Raw genomic sequence first — 14,515 nt, forward strand, 5'->3', positions numbered from 1 at the left:
CTGGTTTCACATCTGATAGACTTAGTTTTCACTAATAAACTTAGCAAATCATCAATGATGATGGTTAATGCCTTTTAGGATTCTTGAATGTTTTTCAAACAAAATTATTTCCATTATGCACAAAACAAACATACTGAATTTCACAGATTATCATTTCATTATTTCACGAGTTACATTCTCAGGTCTTCCTCATGCATAGAATAAACTAAACTGTGATAAGTTCCATTGTATAACTTTTTGCAATACTTCCCTTTAATATTTTTTGAATTTTGACTTTACTCTCAATGCTAAAATGGTTGTTAACTTTTTCCATAGTTTCTCTCTCAAATACAGTGTGATGTGGATTATGGATTTCTTCTGTATCTGTGCAATTGACGATTAGAAATTTTACCACAGAGCAGGATGCTCTCTTCCTTCAGAAATGGACTTCCAGCTGTTGATTTTTCAGTGACTGGAGAATTGATACTGAACAATATTGTTCCTTGACTAAATAAAAGTTGATGTTAAATTTTACTTGAAAAAATGTTCTATTGAATTTTTTTGTCTTGCATTCATCAGGATTATTCACTAGAAATAAGTGTATAGGAAAAACACCATTTTACACTGAATGAGAAGCGAATTCTGACTGATTAGTACATGGACTCTGATTGATAAAGGTATTGCCAAGGATAATGCACCAACTAAATGATGACTGACAACTGACAATCTTTATTTAAATTTAAACAAGGCAAGCTGACTCTGGTCTAGTGAAATGAACCAACAAATGCTTATCATCTATTCTACATAGCTAATACATGAGCAACGTGTATACGTGTTCTGCCTGTCTGCAAAGAACAAGGTCTATAGCTTTCAGTACATGTCAAACCACAAACTTGTATATCTGATAGACACGAGCTGAAAATGTGTTGCTGGAAAAGCGCAGCAGGTCAGGCAGCATCAAGGAACAGGAGAAATGACGTTTCGGGCTGACTGATAGACAGCCTTGCTTAAAAGCAAACTGAAAAAGAAAGAGCTTATCGAACTTGAGTATAGGCAGTAAATTGTTGGGTGATGCATATGTCAGCCTGTGCTTGCAAAACTCTAAACAGTATCCAATGTTAGATAAAATTCAATGATTGGATAGCATTTACTACATGATTCTGATTGTGTTAAGAAGTATACTGCGAATCAAGTTAAAATTGAGAGTTGGGAATGCAGTGTGGCACATCAGCTTGCACTAAAAGCTACAGATATTAATACTGCAAACGTCGTGCCTTGACGTTTGCAGTATTAATATCTGTAGCTTTTAGTGCAAGCTGATGTGCCACACTGCATTCCCAACTCTCAATTTTAACTTGATTCGCAGTATACTTCTTAACACAATCAGAATCATGTAGTAAATGCTATCCAATCATTGAATGTACACAAAGAATGTACACATATTGTGCCTGTCTGCTGAACAAAATAAACGATATCCATTCTTTGTTTCATTTTTCAGGGCAATGCCTTGACTAACTGGAATCACTCTGGGTGGTTTAAGTTTAAGCAGAGATAGGCAGTTAGCTGTCAGTTATCTAACTTGTGCCTTCTCTTTGGCAACGCCAATCAGAGTTCACTTGTCCAGCAATCTACATTCTGTTCTCAAACAGTATAGAGTGTTATTTTCCCTGTGCATTGGTACTTATTGCAAATTTTCCTACTGAATGCAAGACAAAGCTTTGATAAAATGTGGCTTTTTTCAAAAATATCAAAGTTGACTTCTTGAAACATTTTTCATAGCCAAGTAGCTTGGCCTTTATTTAGAGTTTATTGGGGTATAAAAGTAGTGAATTCTTGCTAAAACTCCGAAAGGTACTAGTTCGACCACAGCTGGAAAAATCTTTGTCCCCATATCCAAGGAAAGATTGGAGACAATCCAGAGTGGATTCATTAGGTTTCTCCCAGGTTTGGAGGAATATCCAATGATAGGTTGAGTAAATTGGGTCTGTACTCATTAGTGTTTAGAAGAATGAGAAGTGACTTTATTGAAACACACATGACTCTTCAGAGGCTTGACAGGGTAGATACAGATAGGTTGTTTCCTCACTGAGGTACCAGTAGGTGTTATCTTGGAGTAAGAGGTCAGCGAATTAGGATACAGATGAGGAATTTCTTGTTGCCGATAATACAGAATCTGTGCAATTATTTACCACAGAAAGCTGTTCAGGCACGGTTGTTAAGTGATTTCAAGGTTGTGATGGACAGATTTTTAATCAGTAATGAACATAGAGGCCATGGGGAAAACGTAGAAAACTGGAGCTGAGGATTATCTGATCATCAATGATCTCATTGAATAGCAGATTATTCTCAATGGGCTAAATTGCCTACTTTTGCTTCGACATATTATGACATTGCAGTCACGACTTTTGTGTGCAACCCAGAATGTCGAAACATGGAAACAGTATTATTTAGAAAAGTTGATGTATACACTTTTGAATGTTGGTTGATCCTTGATATCACACGTAGAATATCTGTCCAGCTTTTGCATCTGCTGATGCCATCGCAATGAGAGATGTTATTGTGTGAAATGTGTTGACATAAAGTACAGACATAACATTTTAGACCATACAAATGGAAATAGCTGTTTGATAGAATTTAATATTTCAAACTCAGTAAATAAAGCATCTCATTTAGTTCCCAGTGGACATTTAATAATTTTAGTACTGCATTAAATTAATTGATGCATTGTGTTCACTGATTTTGAAAGAACTCAGCAATACACACATCTAATTAGTTTTTAGTTGTGTTAAATGCTTCACTTTCATGTGTAATCATAAAGTCATTTGCGGTCATTTATTCGTCCTGAAATGTGTCCAATTAATCATGGTTTGTATTTATTTAAACCTGAAAGGTCAGTTAATGCAAATTTTCAAATCTTATTAAACTCACCTGGGACTCCCAATTAAATGAAAAGGATGTTGCTGCTAAAATTATTTGCTTATAGCTTCAATTTGAAGTAGGATTGATCTGTTTAGACAGGAACATGGTTGTAAAATAATTTTAACATTCACAGTATGCAAGATTATGAATACAGGTGACATAACCTGTTGGGTTCATTTATAGATTACATTGCGAAAGAACAGGATGTTTCAGAACTCTGGTAAATGTGAGAATAATTAGATGAGCATGAACACTTGGACGGAGTTACGATTGGCGAAACTGGAGGTCGGAATGTTTACCCATGTGCAACAATGTTGATTGAGAGTTGCTCTTAGGATTTCAAAATACTCAGTTTATATGCCTGAATTTTCATATTAGCAACTGATAGAGAAAATGTAAAACAAAAAGAAGGAAAGGTGTAGGGCATACAGCCCCTTAGGCCTTCACTGCCAGCCAATAAGATCATGACTGATCTGATCTCTACTTTGCTGCCTGTAGCTTTTGATTCCCCTAAAGTTCATAAATCTATCTACCTCAGTGTCAACATTTTTTCTGTGGAGAATTCCCAAAATTCACGAGCAGCCAAGAGAAGGAATTCATCGTAATTTCTGTCTTAAATGGATAATCCCCTGTTATGAAACTGTCACTCCAGTGCGTATTCTTGAATCGGGGAAACATCGTCGGACCCTATCAAGGCCTCCTCTGCAACATTAAACACTTCAATAAAATCACCCTTCATTCTTTAATGGTATGTGCCCAATCTGCTCAATGTTTTATCATAAGACATTTTCCTTTGCTCCCCCTCCCCCCAAAAAATTGAGTGAAGCTTTGGCAGGGAAGAAAGAAACATGGACTATGTGCAGCAGATGGGATTAATTTAAAATGGCATTGTGGTAGTTTTAGACATGGTAGGCAAAAGGGCATGTTGTACTATTTGATCTCTAAACTGCCCACAGTGCAAGTATATCTGTTCTGTATAATGACGAAAGCTGTATGTAGTGCTGTACAAATGATATAACTATTCAGTACAAGTCTGTGCAAGTGTAGCAAGGTTTCTTTATTTTTATATTCAATCCCCCTTGCAATAAGGATCAAAATTCTTGCATGCTGACTTTCTTCCATGCAGACTGACATCCTGATTTCTCTATACTGCAGCACACTGTAAAAGTCTGCACGGGAATGATGTTATCCTTTACTTCTTCTGAAATTGATAACTTTACATTTCCTCACATAATACTCTATGCCAGATTTTTTTGCCCATTTACTTAACCAGTGCATATCTCTTTTTCACTCTGTGTCCACCCAAAAACTTATTTTACTACCTGTCTTCATATTCTCAGCAAATTTAGTTATAATATCTCTGATTCTTTGGTAATATAGATTGTTAATTTTTGAGATCTCAACACTGAATTTTAATGGTGCACTATGGCTTATAGTTTTTCATCCTGAAAATGATCCTTTTGTCCTGACTGGGTAATTAACAAAAAACATTCTCTAATATATCAGTTCAGCATTTAAGGGGCTTATCTTGTGCACTTTTATGGATCACATTATCAAACATCTTTTAGAAAGCCAAATACACTGAAGATGCAATGAGTAGGGTGAATCAAAGACAACTACCCAATGCGAAGATCTCATAAAGATAAACAAAACATACTTTTCTTTTATAAAGACCATGTTGGTTTTTATAAGATTGTGGTTTCCTAAATTCAAGATTCCAATTTTGTAAATGTCTTTCATATTTCTACCCTTTAGATAGATAATTTACTAGTTGGCCTCTAGTTCCCTGCTTAATGTCTGTCTCCTCTTTTGAATGCATTTGTGGTTTTCTGGTACTTGTTGCGAATCCATGGAATTTTAGAACATGTAACCAAGGAATCCATTACCTTAGCAGCTACTTTTTGTAAGATTGTAGGCTATGGGCTACTTGTTAGGCTTTGGACCTGTTAATTTACAAAATACTTTCAATAATTATTTAAAGTTCCTTCCTCTTGGGCATCTCAGTGATTAGCACTTCTGTCTCACACTGCCAGGAACCCAGGTACAATTTCAGTCTCCTCATTTTGCACATTGTCCCATGTCTACTTGGGCTTTCTCCAGGTGCTGTGGTTTCCTGTCACAGTCTAAAGATGTGCTAGTAGGTGGATTGGCCATACTAAATTGCTCATAGAGTCCAGGGATGTGTATATCATATGGATAAGCCACAAGATGTGCAGGGTTACAGGGATAGGTTTTGGAGTCTGGGTGGGATGTTCTTCAGATGGTTAGTGTGGATTCTATGGGCAGAATGGCCTACTTCCTTACTGTAGGGATTCTGTGATTCTATAATTCTTTAATTCCCAGATTTTCCAATGTTATTGGAAGGCTTTTAGTGTCATGTACAAAGAAAACAGATACAAACCATTTGCTTATATGCATATTTCACTTAGGAACTGGGGTGGGCCACTCAGCTCGTTACGTCTGTTCTGCCATTTGATAGATCATAGCTGATCTGATTGTGACCTCAACTCCACTTTCACATGTCTCTTCTATACCCGTTGTCTCCTTTGCCAATCACAAATCTATCTAGTTCTGCCTTAGAAATATTACGCGTGTCTGTGCCATGACCTTGTAAACCAATATTAATTCCCGTGTATCATCTTCTAAGGGATTAGAATTTGCATTAGCAGCAGTCTTTCTTCCTTCTTTATTCAAGCAAAAGGTCTTTCTGTCTGTCTTTACTTTCTTTGTTACTTTATTGCCTTATTTATCCTGTTGCCTTGAGGGGAGGCAGTGATAATGTCACTGAACTAGTAATCCAACACCCCAGACTAATATATTATCATGGGTAAAATTTGAATCCAATAAAAAGAAAAATAAATTCTGGAATGAAAAGCTAGTTCTATGGCAACCAATTGTGATTGTTGTAAAAGCTCCCTCATGACATTTGGGGAAGGAGATCTGCCATTCTTAACTGGTCTGGTCTACATCTGACACCTGACCCCCAACTGTGTGATTGACTTTTAGCTGCCTTCTGGGCAATTAAGGATGAGCAGTAAAAGCTGTTCTAATCAGCAATGCCCACATCCCATGAATGAATGCAAAAAGAAACTTTCCATCTATTTTCTCCGACCTTTGTTTTTGTCATACTTTGCTGGTTTCCAAAAATTCTCCATCTTCTAGCCTTTCATTAATCTTCACAGAGACATAAGCTGCTTCTTTTTCCAAGCTGAGCCAATCTTTACATTTTTTTTTTGGCTGGCCATGGATGGTTCTTGCTTTTCATTGAGTCTCTTTTTCTCAATAGACTATAGAAGAAGAGCAATTTGTCAAAATGCAAATCTTCAGTTTCGAGTTCAATGGTACAAAATTATTTTTGGTCTTAAATATTGTACTTATGTTATAAAGGCAATTTCACAACTTTACACTGCACGTATTGCGTTACTATGGTTAATTTATAAAGGTGACATTTTACAAAGCTATAAATTAGTAACCTTGGGCTACCAGGCTAGATGAGAAACTAGGAGTTGCAAACTTTCCATTAATGTCCTACATATTACTGAATATCGTCTTAGCTAGTGAACAGATTGCCCCAATCCTGCTGCTGCTTCACCTGCATGGTCAAAAAGCAGCTATCAGCTGTATTAAATGCAGGTAATGTTAAAGGCATCTTCAGAACAAAGCAGTTAATTTTAATGCCAAAGTATCAGTTGGTTTTGTGAACATAATGGACTGATTTAGGTACCAAGTGACATGCCTGTAGTTTTATACAATTCCATTTCTTGTCTAACTCGATTCTATGGACGCAATCATTGGAGAAAGCCTAAACAGGAACTGGAGTTCTACTGAAAAGTGAAAGTGCATTAAAATGTCGATTGGGAGTTGAATTAGTTTGAACTCCAACATTATTGATCTGCAAAGAAAAGGACATGATTGCATTTACTTGTCTTGGTATTTAATGAGAAAACGAAATTGAAGCTGTGAAATGCATACTGAAGTGTGAGCAAGATAATCATTTGATGTGTTAAATGTGTATCTCATATTACTCAAAATTTTGACTGCAGATTGCATGATGCTGTGTATTTTGGTTGAGTTTTGACTAATTTCAATATAATTGCGTATTTAGCAATGCTAGATAGCTCTAAAATCACTGAGTTTAGTTTCTAAAGGCATCCATTTGAAAACTGTTCTTTACCATAAAACTAAATGATTTGGAATTAGCATTTGGAGGTGTTGTATTGAATTTTGCAACTGATATCAAGTTGAGGAATATGACTCTCTCTGGTATTGAGTTCTGCATTAAACCTACTCTCTGGAGAAAGAAGTTCCTTCTGAATTACTTTAATGGACTTTTGAGTCATCAAACTCTGGCAGTCTGGCTTTCTATAAGAAGTGTTTTTGTCTAGAATAGAATCTGCTAGCATAATCTAGACAAATTGAAGAAAAGGCAAAAGCAAGGAGCAAATCTTTAACTTACATGAATTCATTGTTCAATTATACACAGCAGTACAACGTGCATTTCTAGTCTCTGCTCTTATGAAGATATTATCTGAACAGAAAAATAGACATGAGTGAGTAAGTTGTATCCTTTTCTCTCTGTTAAAAAAAACACACAGAATAGACTTTAATGGGAGACATGGCCAAGCTATTTATGGAGAAAGTGACCATTTATGGTCATTGATTACTGTTTGAACATACCAAAAGCAAGTTATAGGGCACTTCCTTACACAGGGTGTAATAAGAGGGCAGAACCTGCTGTTACTTCATGGTTAAGACAAATTCCACTAATGCATTTGAGAGAGAGATTTATGCAAATTTGAGAGAAGATGTATTGCATCCCTGCAGGAGTTCCTAAGTGTAGTGTCCTTGGCCCAATTATCACTGACCACACCTTCACGTTAAGGCCAGAAGTGGGATGTTCACAGACGATTTTAGAATGGTCAGTTTCATCATTGACTTCTCAAATCCTGAAGCAGTCTGTGTCCAAATGCAGCAAGACCTGGACAATATCCAGGTTTGAGCTGGCAAGTGACATTTACATCTCACAAATGCCAAGCAATGACCATTTCCAACAAGACAGAATTTAAACATTAACATTTGACATTCAATGGCACGATTATTGCTGAATCTCCCACTATCAACATATTGGAGTTTAGCATTGACCATAAACTGAACTCGACTAGTCATGTAAATACTGGGGCCACAAGAGCTGGTCAGAGGATGGGAATCCTGCAGCAAATATCCTACCTCCTGACACCTCAAACCCCTACACATCTACAAGGTACAAGTCAGGAGTGTGATAGAACACTCCTCAATTTCCTGGATGAGTGCAGCTCCAACAGCACTCAAGCTAGACATCATTCAGGAGCCCACCTGATTGGTGCCATATCGACAAACATTCACATCTACTCCTTGAAAATGCAGTAACATCAATATGTACCATTTACAAGTTTTACTGCAGGAATTTGCTCACACTGCTTAGACAGCACTTTCCAAACCTCTGATTGAGATGGATAAGGGCAGCAGATCTATGGGAATACCATCACCTGCCAGTTCCTATTCAAGCCTCTTACTGTTCTGAGTTGGTATAATATCACTGCTCTCTCACTGTTGCATCACAATCCTGGAACTCTCTCCTAAATTGCATTGTGGGTGTCACACCAAATGACCTGCAGTGGTGAAAAAAGGCAACTCATAATCAGCATCTCAACACAAATTTGGGATGGATAGTTAAGAAACCCGCATCTTCTGATATATATTTAGAAAAGAAAAATATTGCAATAAATGGAGTAGATTGTGCTAAGGTTGGTCAAATAGAAATCTCAAAATAGACTTCTGAGCCAAACAACCCATTCTGTGCAATGTTCTATGTCACATGTTCTATGCAGGAGAATTATATGTGATGAATTCATATATTTTTCCATGCTGCATTGATACATTAACAATGAAAAAGTAAGTACAATACTTAACTGACAGAATTGGCTTCATTCTTGTACCTGAGTTCATGATTCCATTTGTACGCTTTCAAGTGGTTCAGCTGTGTGGTAACCCAAAACTTCTCATGCAGACAGTGTGCCAAAAAAAGAAGTTCTTGGATTTCGACCCAATGACCTGATAGAGGAATTGGGATATATTTCAAGTCAAGGTGCCATGAGACTTGGAAAGGAATCTGCGGGTGATGGTGCTATCAAGCATTAGCTGCCCTCGTTCTTCTAGTTGGTAAAGATGACAGAATTTGAAGGTGCTGTCAAAGGAAGTTGACAGGATATTATAGTGCATCATCCAGGTTGTACACATTGCCATCATAGTGCTCCAGCTTAAAGCGAGTGAATGTTTAACATGTCAATCAAGCAGGTTGCTTTGCATTTGATGGTGTTAAGTTTCTGGAGCATTGTTACGAGTTATGCATCTCCAAGAAAGTACAGACTATTTACTCATGCCTCTGATTTGTACCTTGCAGATGGCCAGACTTTGGGGAGTCAGGTGGTGACATGCCTTCTACACCAATCTGATTTTCTGTCCTCCTCTTTCAGTAACAGTACTTTATATGACTGGTCCCAGTTGATTTCTGTTCAGCGATCACCATCATGTTGTCAATATTGGGATAGCAGTGATAGCAGTGCTGTTGAATGCTTGGGATAGGAAATGGTGTGGAAAGTTGCACGCCCCTGATTCTCTCTTGTTGGAGATGCTCATTTTCTGGCACTTGCGTGGGACAAACCTTGCTTGCTATTTAACTAACAGCACTCCTTAGGCTGCCTACTATTGTTATTGCCATCAATGAAACTTCAGGCTTGGATCTTGAGCAAAATAAGTTTGTGTTGAGCAATTTGATTGAGTAGAGCTGAATCAGAAATTCTGAAGTAATTATCAAAATATGAAGAGGGACAAGCATTATCAAAGCAGATATGAAGTAGCTCATCATTTACAGTCTGTAGATTGGGTTGAACTGGTTGACTTGTGATTTAGAACAACTTTCAATCCTGAACGAGAATCTTTAGTTCTAGGTGACTAGTTCAAGCAGTAACTGATTACCTAATAAAATCAAAATCAGGTATGCCTCTCAACTTCATCCGTATGAACATAAATGGTACATAATGTTTTGTCAGGGAATGCTTTATTGATCTGGCATATGATAGTATGAGTATGAAATATTGAAACTGAAAGTGATAAAAAATTGTGACATGTAGAATTGTCTTTCATTGTCTTTCAAAAGTCTCAAGTAGTACGTTACTTGAAGACCAGTTATGAACACTATTTTGTCCTACTATTGAATTTGCACATTTCTTCCAGTACAGTATGATTAACCAGAAAGTTCACTTTGATTCTAGATGTTTATTGTCTTTGTAAAAAAATCCAGTAAAACTGTTGAAGCCAAAAGATAGGCTAAGTTGTTCAGCCATTTAAATTTCTCACCTTTCAGTCCAAATTAGGTCATTTTGTTGACATTATGTTCAACCTATTGTTAATTAAGCAAGCTGTTACAGTGAGATTGCCAAGCTCCTGTGAGAGATGATCCAAAGCTGCTTTAAATAGTAAGTTTCAGCCATTGCTCTGAGTAAGCTGAATCAATTTGGATAACCAGTTAGGTGCAGATGAGCTGTCACGTATTGTATCTCAGTCTTCAATAAATTTAGCACATTGCAGCTGTCACTTCAGATAAGCACGTTTCATGTATCTGGTTCAGTTTACAATATCTCCACCTCTGGGCCAGAAGGCCTGGGTTCAAGTCCAACCTGCTCCAGAAATGTTCGAGCCTGAATAGATTGATTTAAAAATATGCACGTATTATTGAACTGCTCCACTATCGCCAAACCTGACAAACTGTCCCAGTACTCAGTCTCAGAATTGGATCATGAATTGCCCCTGTAACGAATGGTTTCCAAACAGTGAGTATGGGACAAGTTTTGATGTTAAGACCTGTTCGGGTCTGGATGGCAACAGCTGCTGTGCTTCAGGATGTGCAAGAACACTCGGGAATACTTAGACCATGGCTTTTTTCATCCTCTATTATTTGTTCTGCTGTTCATTTTTTTTTTGGATTGTCTATTTAGATTGCCTCCTCCTAATTGTAACCCTCCTTTCTTTCTCCTATTTCATATGTAGTAGGGCAGAGGTTCCCAAAATGGAGGCCATGAAGGAGACCCCCAATACAGTTTGGGGGGGAGCTCATCAAAACTCTGAATCTCTTAAATCTACTCAGTGTGGAATTAAATTTTGTGGCAAGGCAGCAAATTTGCTGATGATACTAAGCTGGGTGGCAGGGTGAAATGTGAGAAGGATGTTAGGAGATTACAGGAGTGATCAGATGCATGGCAGATGCAGTTTAATGTGGATAAATGTATGGTTATCCACTTTGGTGGCAAGAACAGGAAGACAGATTGTTACCTAAATGGAATCAATTTAGGTAAAGGGGCAGTACAAAGAGATCTGGGTGTTCTTGTACGTCAGTCAATGAAGGCAAGCATGCAGGTACAGCAGGTAGTGAAGAAGGCTAATAGCATGCTGGCCTTCATAACAAGAGGGATTGAGTATAGAAGCAAAGAGGTTCTTCTGCAGCTTTACAGGGCCCTGGTGAGACTACACCTGGAGTATTGTGTGCAGTTCTGGTCTCCAAATTTTAGACCATTTAGGACAGAGATGAGGAGAAACTTCTTCACCCAGAGAGTGGTGGCTGTGTGGAATGCTCTGCCCCAGAGGGCAGTGGAGGCCCAGTCTTTGGATTCATTTAAGAAAGAGTTGGAGAGAGCTCTCAAGGATAGTGGAATCAAGGGTTATGGAGATAAGGCAGGAACAGGATACTGATTAAGGATGATCAGCCATGATCACATTGAATGGTGGTGCAGGCTCGAAGGGCAGAATGGCACCTATTGACTACGTAATCTTGCATAGTGCAGCATTAGTAAATCATGGGACTTTTGAACATCTACTGACTTGAAGGGAGGAAGTTGGACCAATTGGGTGCTCAAATTCCACATCTAAATATCTCTGTATTTTGTGTACTGGGGCCATATTAATGTTAATTTTTAATTTGCATTGAAATATTTCAATTTCTTTAAAATTCGAAGTTCAGACTTTTGATTGCCAGACAGTAATGGGGCTAGGAGATCAGGTGAAACCACTTCCTTGGCAGCTGTCGACACCCACTAGACGAGCAATATTTTTACAGTAAAATCCAGATAATAGTCACCTGAGAAAGTTTCTGTATCATCTGCCATTTCAGTTTTTTACCTCAATGGTCTTTGACCATTTATTTATGTGTACCAGTGACTGACATGACTGCCACATTCATGAACTGTGAAGGAAATGAGCATTGAAGTGCAACCTTGAATATATACATCCTTGGGAAAGAACAAGTAGAACCAGGCAAACGATAAAATCAGAAATATAGTTCTCACTTTGGTTCGTGATTCACAATTACTGGTTGAACAAAATCACAGACTACAAAATTCTTTCATGCTGAGTTCTTTCTCAAAGATCATGAAGGTACAGATGTAGGTAACAGAAGAATGCAGTGTGTTCCCTGTCACAGTTGAGCATATGGCATATCAGGGCCACTAAGCTCAAAGAACCTGGAATTTATAACAAGAATAATTACATCCTTAAAGGAAGCAGGAGAGAGATTTATACCAAAAAAATTCAAATCCTTTGAAGAGTAATATAGCAATTAAGGTGAATTTATCTTTTGCCTAGCTCTACATTTTCTTTCCCAGGAATGTAGGTAAAAATACTGTGGTTTCCAATGCAAGTCAGAGATTGGGAATTCTGCAGCAGCTGATTCTCCAAAGCCTATCCAGTATCTGCAAAACACAAGCTAGAATTGTGATGAAATAGTCTTAACTTGTCTGAATACATGAGACCCCAACAAGAAGCAAGTTTGACATCATCCAAGACATAGCTGTCTACTTGATTGATCCACCAACAACGCTTACTCCCTCTATCTCTGTCACACAGTAGTAACAGTATGTGCTGTCTCCAAATGCTTTGTAGCAACTTAGCAAGTGTCCTTTGACTGTTACAGCCTCTACGATGAAGAAGAACATGGCCAGCAGGTGTTTGGGAACACCACCAATTGCAAGATCCTCTCTAAGCCACACTGCACCTATATTATTGTTCCTTAAATATTTCTGGCTGAAAATCAGAGAACTCCCTTTTCAATAGCACTGAGAGTGTACTTTGACCATATGAACATCAATGGTTGAAGAAGATGCCTCAAGCACAATTAGTGATAAATAGCATTTAGTTGGCTTGTCAGCCACCTCTACACCTTATGAAAGAGTTAAATGAATAAAGCTTAACTGCAATTTTGAAGTAAGTAATCTAATGGATACTTATTATGCAATTGTTTTCAGTTGCTGGAATGTATATGCTGCTTTGACCCTGGACTAGATCACCAAAATTTGTGTTACAATCTTGCCAGGGACTCCTGATTTCTCTTTATAAAAGTAGACAAAATATGAGATGCAGGGGACTTACTAAAAGAATAAAGTCACAAGATTCCAGTTTTGACTGAACACCAAGATTTACAGTACAACAGTAATACAATCTATAATGCGTTTACAACTTATGTTTAACACTCAAAAGTATCTGGCTAAATCATATTATGGGGTATGATTGAATACCCCACAGCACACACTAAATAGCAAATGTGATCAAGACAGATGCCATGAATTTCTCAGCAATTCCCCCCAGACCTTAATGACACAGTGGGACATCACATCTCATTAATCTTCACAAGGGATTGCAATTCTTCACTTTTGCCGATCTGGCCTTGAAACTCCCTTTCAAGGACTGCTGTGTCATGGACTGCCTCAATGACTATTCCCCTTTTAGTCAATCACCCTTGTTTACTTGGTGTATGACCACCCATCCCCACCCCCAACCTTGCACCAGACTTCAAAGCTGTGTTCCATACTGACTCTTCAGCATAATTCCAGCTTCACTGAGCTAGTCATGCCCTGGATTTTATCCTGACATTCCATTATAGTGAGCAAAAACTGCTTGTGAGCTTTTTAACCCCCACTCTGAGCTGCAATGAAATATTACTGCTCGCTGACTTCGTCCCAGTCATTCAAAGCTTCCTGCAAATAGAACCAGTGATCTTCCTGATTTTTTTAAGCTCTACAGGGCTATTTATGAGTCCTGATTCTAACATTTAGCTGATTACCAATTGCTTAGAAGTACCTCCTAAGTTGTAATAGCATGGAGCCATCCAACAGTTCTTGGCCTTTCACTGAGTACTGTAAATAGAGTCTGTATTGTTCAGCTGCCTTCCAATCAGTGCAGCTAACTGCAGCATTTGTAACATGGAGATTGCATTTCTCTCTTCATCTCACAACCTCATTCTGCCTGTAACCTTGGAGCTTCTTTCATTCAACCTTGAGTGACTTGTTGAGGTAGATAATTTTTTGTTAAGCAAAGCTATTCAGGGTATGGCTGAACATACCCTGAACATATGTTTAAACAAAGCAGAATTTAATTATACATGAACGAAAGAAAGCTGAATTTAGAATAACATAACTATTTGAAAACATAGTCAACTCTATTGCAACTTAATGATGCTGTTCTAAATACTTGCAATATCCCCATAAACACCCCCTTGGCAATAAAAGGTAACTTCAAACACAGGTTCTTTCAA

The 14,515-nt window shown here is 37.9% G+C and overlaps 1 protein-coding gene across 7 annotated transcripts in view; it reads left to right on the plus strand.

Moving 5' to 3' along the window:
* The window catches only part of tbc1d22a (TBC1 domain family, member 22a), a 402,297-nt gene that overhangs the window by 234,580 nt on the left and 153,202 nt on the right, over positions 1–14,515 (plus strand). The window contains exon 12 of one of the 7 annotated variants that reach the window (XM_043713712.1): positions 316–353. The exons of the other annotated variants lie outside the window; for them this stretch is intronic. Coding sequence (XP_043569647.1) covers positions 316–338 — 23 coding nt within the window. The 3' untranslated portion in view covers positions 339–353. Of the gene's footprint in view, positions 1–315; positions 354–14,515 lie in introns of those variants that run through there. 7 annotated transcript variants of the gene reach the window in all.

The sequence above is a fragment of the Chiloscyllium plagiosum genome, chromosome 23 (assembly GCF_004010195.1).
Source record: "Chiloscyllium plagiosum isolate BGI_BamShark_2017 chromosome 23, ASM401019v2, whole genome shotgun sequence".
Classification (NCBI taxonomy): domain Eukaryota; kingdom Metazoa; phylum Chordata; class Chondrichthyes; order Orectolobiformes; family Hemiscylliidae; genus Chiloscyllium; species Chiloscyllium plagiosum.